Source organism: Triticum aestivum, chromosome 6D, assembly GCF_018294505.1.
Source record: "Triticum aestivum cultivar Chinese Spring chromosome 6D, IWGSC CS RefSeq v2.1, whole genome shotgun sequence".
Taxonomy (NCBI): Eukaryota; Viridiplantae; Streptophyta; class Magnoliopsida; order Poales; family Poaceae; genus Triticum; species Triticum aestivum.
The window spans coordinates 11,420,542-11,425,176 of NC_057811.1; the positions used below are offsets into that span (position 1 = coordinate 11,420,542).

At 44.1% G+C, this 4,635-nt stretch overlaps 1 protein-coding gene across 1 annotated transcript; it reads right to left on the reverse strand.

The window, feature by feature from the left end:
- Positions 1-1,543: 1,543 nt before the first annotated feature.
- LOC123140745 (uncharacterized) lies at positions 1,544-3,919 on the reverse strand. The gene is made up of 3 exons (XM_044560030.1): positions 3,699-3,919; positions 2,756-3,626; positions 1,544-1,696 (listed from the first exon to the last, which is right to left on the reverse strand). Exons 2-3 carry the CDS (start codon positions 3,298-3,300, stop codon positions 1,651-1,653), a joined length of 591 nt encoding a protein of 196 aa, XP_044415965.1. The 5' UTR covers positions 3,301-3,626; positions 3,699-3,919; the 3' UTR covers positions 1,544-1,650.
- Between the last annotated feature and the right edge of the window lie 716 nt (positions 3,920-4,635).

The window sequence follows — 4,635 nt, forward strand, 5'->3', positions numbered from 1 at the left end:
AGAGATAGTTTTTTTTTCTTTAAAAGAAGAGATACATGCAATCAGGGGAGAGATACTTATATTTTTACTGCAGGACCAAGATCGGAATTATGAGAAATTAGAACAAATGCACCTTACATTATGGATTTTTATCAAAAAATAAATACACCTTATATAAAGGAACAGAGCGAGTATATTTGTAACCATGCCGTTAATAGGTCCTCATGCATGAGCTCTTCCCACTACAACATTAAGTATCGATTTCTCACCATATTGATTTGGTAAACCAAAGGTGTACGCTGGGACCTACAGTCTTTTTTCCAGCCCATCATCACACTCTCGATGGGGAAGATGATCTTCTATGTATGTATGGTGCTGGTGTGGAATAATTATTCTTCTATGAGGAAATGAATATGTTCATTCATCAGCAGAGAAAAGCATCGACCAAATCAGGAGCGTGTGTTCTGGACCGTGACGACAAGCAGCTAATAAGCAAGCGGGCAATGCAGCAAAGTTCAGATATAGTGTTGCGCGAGTGTTTAGCTGAATCCCGGCGCGATGAACTACTGGTGCTGCGGTCAGGAGCAGAGTGGAGTGGAGCCTGACATGCATGGCCAAGGGTCCAGGCAGCAGTCCCCGCCACCTGAGCCTCACGAGCCCACGGCAGGCCCGGGTGAGACCAGATCGGGCTTGTCCCGCCCGCATCCGCAGCCGTGTGCCCACCGGAGGGAGGCAGAGGCGGCACGGCTTCGAGCTCCAGTGCCCAACCTCGGCCAACCACCACCGCCACCGACCTCAGCTGAAGCCATCCTCAAATCCACCCGCCCGCCGTCGAGGGAGGTCATTCCTCCAAGATCCGCCATGCAGCCAGAGAAAACGCCCCGCCGCCGCCATCCCTGGAGCCGGCCGAGCTTCGCCGGCGAGCCCCTTAGGCGGCGGCAAGGGAAGGGAAGGAGGAAGCGGGCGGCGAGAGTTTCTCCTCCCGAATCGACAACGCGGGGTGGGTTCGTCTCTCCTTTCTAATAGCTGCCCCAGGACCATGTGTTTCTCAACATCTTTAGACTTAATTGTATGGAACGCCATGTTTCATGGAAGAAGCAGGCATTGAGAATTTTGCAGGTGCTTGACAGCCACCGAGAGCAGTTGCGGCTTGAATGCTGAGTAGCCCCGTGAAGTAAAATCAACCCTTGTTCATACATGGGCTTTTCTGGTACGAAATGGCAGTAGATTGGTGGGCTCCATTGTTGAGCAGGTTTACTCAATCAGGTTTGCAGCCATCTACCTAAAGTGGCAGCATGCAGATGAATTGGGGGAGACAGCAATTTGGGGCAAACAACAGAGTTGATGTTGTCATCTTTTCTCTCCCTCTCCAGTCTTCCCCCATTTCTTTCTTTCCCGATACAACAGAGTAGACAGCAAGCATAAATCATGGTACAAGACTAGGGCTATCAGAGGTAATAACCAGGTGAAGAAAATCATGCAAAAGATATATCATGATAATCAAGCATAATAATAATAGGTCTTAAACTCCAGAAAGGATCGAAACTTTCCAGGTGCTCATAACTTTCCAAGTTGTCACATGTCATCCATCACAACTAAGGAGAAACTTTGGTTTGCATTTATTCTCAACTCATCTACGATGGAGCTCCAGTTTATTGGTAGTGGAGATAGCTAGTGTCCATCCATATCCTTGATCTTCAGCCTGAGCATGCCATTTCTGTTCCAAACAAAATAGGAAAACACAAAGGATCAGGGATGAAGACGATTAAGCACAAGTGGCACCAGAAAAATTTACAAGGCAAGTAATTGTGCAACAACATTCAAATGTTATGTGTCACTCAAAATGCAGAATGATATAATTGACCAAGCAATGATGACTAGATGCTTCCATACCCCAAACGTGGTGTATTTTTCTTTCTACTGTGTGAAAAGTAAAGAAACAACAGTCAATGAGGGTAAAAGTCACCAAGGGGGAGTTTTTAGACTGGATTATACACTTGACATGTAGGGCAAAAATATCATGGTGGTATATCTAAATGGAAAAACATTCAACAACACAAGTGTGCCGGTGTAAACTATGCTATCCAGAACAGATAGGTGTCTGAATAACGGCATGCTTAAATAGGCATACATGGAAATTTTATTCCATTACACTATTGTATCCTTTCTCGCAAAAAGAAAATCTACAGTATTCTAAAAAACTGCAAGTATCTACATCCAGAGTAACATGGCCGAGGTTCACCGTTCAAGGTCAGCTTACTGGTGATAAGAATTCATATAATGTGATATCAATATATGAGAAATGAATAAGATGCACTACATGAACTTCCATTCTTCAACTGCTAATCCCTCCCTCTAATTTCCCGGATAAATAACCCAAGACAACAACAACAGTCATGACCACATAGACAGAAAACCAACTGTAGCGTTTATAAATCATGCTACAGGTACAAAAAACATCTCAATTGTTGCTTACTAGTGTTCCTAAAATGGCCCGAGGAATCAATTATGTATCTACCACCATTCCATGAATGTACTACACCATGACTGTTGATGAGCCATTAACTAAAATAATAGAGGACTAATAGTTTGGCAATGCCATTCATTCCGCAACTACACCGGATATGTTGGTGTATTGATCTAAGCTACAGATTTTAGCTTTAAAGCACACAACAAGACAAAGAAACAGAATAGAAAATAGATTGATAAAGTGTACAATTCAAAAACATTATAACCTCAACAAGACAATAGATTATATGAAGGCCAAAAAACAAACCTTGTAGGATCACCCTTGTGTGCAGGAAATACGGGAGGCCAGATCATCATAAGAGGATGGATTTCACAGAAAAATTTATCACCGTCTTCCTTCTCATACACCTTATGCATTGTTCTACGCTTGATGTCCAAGAGGAATGTGCATCGACCCATGTCCAAGAACACAAACTCAGCATTGTCTCCTGCCTGGTTTATCAGGAGAGAAGCATTGCTATCTGACACACTAAAATCAGCAAACATCTCACGCAAATAAATGGTGTCCATCAGTAACCATGTGTACCCATTGTGGAGCCAGATGCGAAGTTGAAACTTCTTGACATGGATAAGATATACACCAGCAACATCATCGGCCTGTGACAATATGGTGTTTCTCTCACCATACTCCATCCCTTCTGGGAGCTCAATTATGGAGAAACTTGAGGCCGCCAAATCCAAGACAATAATGTTGCTCCAGCCAGCTGGCACATAGATTTTATTGTTGGACAACACAGATTTAAGTACTGACCATGGACGAGGGGGCTGCTGTATGATCAAGCTATGATTCATGCGTCATATGCCATGTTTCAAGATATATATGTATACCCTGTGTTTTCCATCCGTTGTTTGGTGCATCAACACATACAAGTAAGACAAGGCATCACCCTCTTCTTTGGACATGATTCTAGAGTAAGCAGTACCGTCAAATAAGTACGGAGATTGGGGGCGTGGAAACGGTGGGAGGATGTCCATGCCTCTCTCAGGACACACCATGTTGTGTACCGCAAACGTGGTTCCAATTTTATCATGCTGCCTAATGAGGACGTTGCCATTCCGGCAACCAAGGATGTAGGTTGGTACCGACGGTACTCTTTGATAGGTGCCCAAGCTAGAGGCTGCGTGACGGATGACAGCAGTGAGTTCACGGGGCTGAGGCAATATTGGGATGAAGTGCGGGGTGTTCTGACCTTTGTTGATGTAGAAGCCAAGAAGGCGGGGCGGGTGGATCTCACGAAATCGATGGAGGAAGGCGCGGTTGGAAGCATGGGCGAGCCAGCGTGTGCATACGAGGGCGGAGTTGAGAAGGGTGGTGGTGAAGACGGTGCGGAGGAGGATCTCACTGAGGAGGTCATCGTCCTCGAGCACCTTGGATATCGCCGCCATTGATGTTGGGGAACGCTGGTCAAACTGGGGTTAGGGGAGAAGAATTGCAGGTCGATGCTGGGGATGGGTGAGGTGAAGTCGCCGACAAAATTGCGACACTCATCCTTTAATTGCTTACGTTTCAGGCAATTGAAGAAACGACTTTTGGCACCTACCCCAAAAATAAATGACCAGCCAGTCTGGCCAATTAAATAAAAAATGGTAACTCTCGTAGTGTGCAACAACTATGGGCCACCTGCTTTTACCTTCCGTTTTATGGCGGTGGCATGCGTTGCTTGCCTTTGTGATGCCCACATCGGTCCACTACGCTCACCATTCACGTGCTGACCCATTCCAAGCTGCTCATGACATGAACGTGCTCCCCTTCAAACAAAAAGTGCACACTTTGTTATGATATTTTTATGTGTTAGTGGCGGCCATGTACAATTTGCAAAGTAAAACAAATGACCATGGAAGTATTAAAATTACTTATGTGTTTTATTTTATAATGCAAAAGTTTATTGTTTCTTACTGGAAAGTTTATATTTTTCTGAGTAGGAAGTGCGGTCACCTAAGTGAAAAGATATTTGTATTTGAGTAAAAATGTGTGGGTTTGGTAGAAAGTTTGTAGTCCCCGATTAGAAAGTCTATATTGCTGAATAGAATATACTATGTAAGCCAACCGTTTGTTTCCCAGTAGAAAGTTTTATCATTCAAGTAGAAATTTGTAATTAAAAAATATGGAATTTCTATAGTGCCTGG

What these genes read in the sequence shown, in the direction of transcription:
- LOC123140745 (XM_044560030.1), bottom strand. Translation starts at nt 3,300, where the DNA reads ATGAATCATAGCTTGATCATACAGCAGCCCCCTCGTCCATGGTCAGTA. An exon ending in CACAAGGGTGATCCTACAAG is followed by an intron (nt 1,697 to 2,755) that starts GTTTGTTTTTTG and finishes TGTTTGGAACAG; the next exon opens with AAATGGCATGCTCAGGCTGA.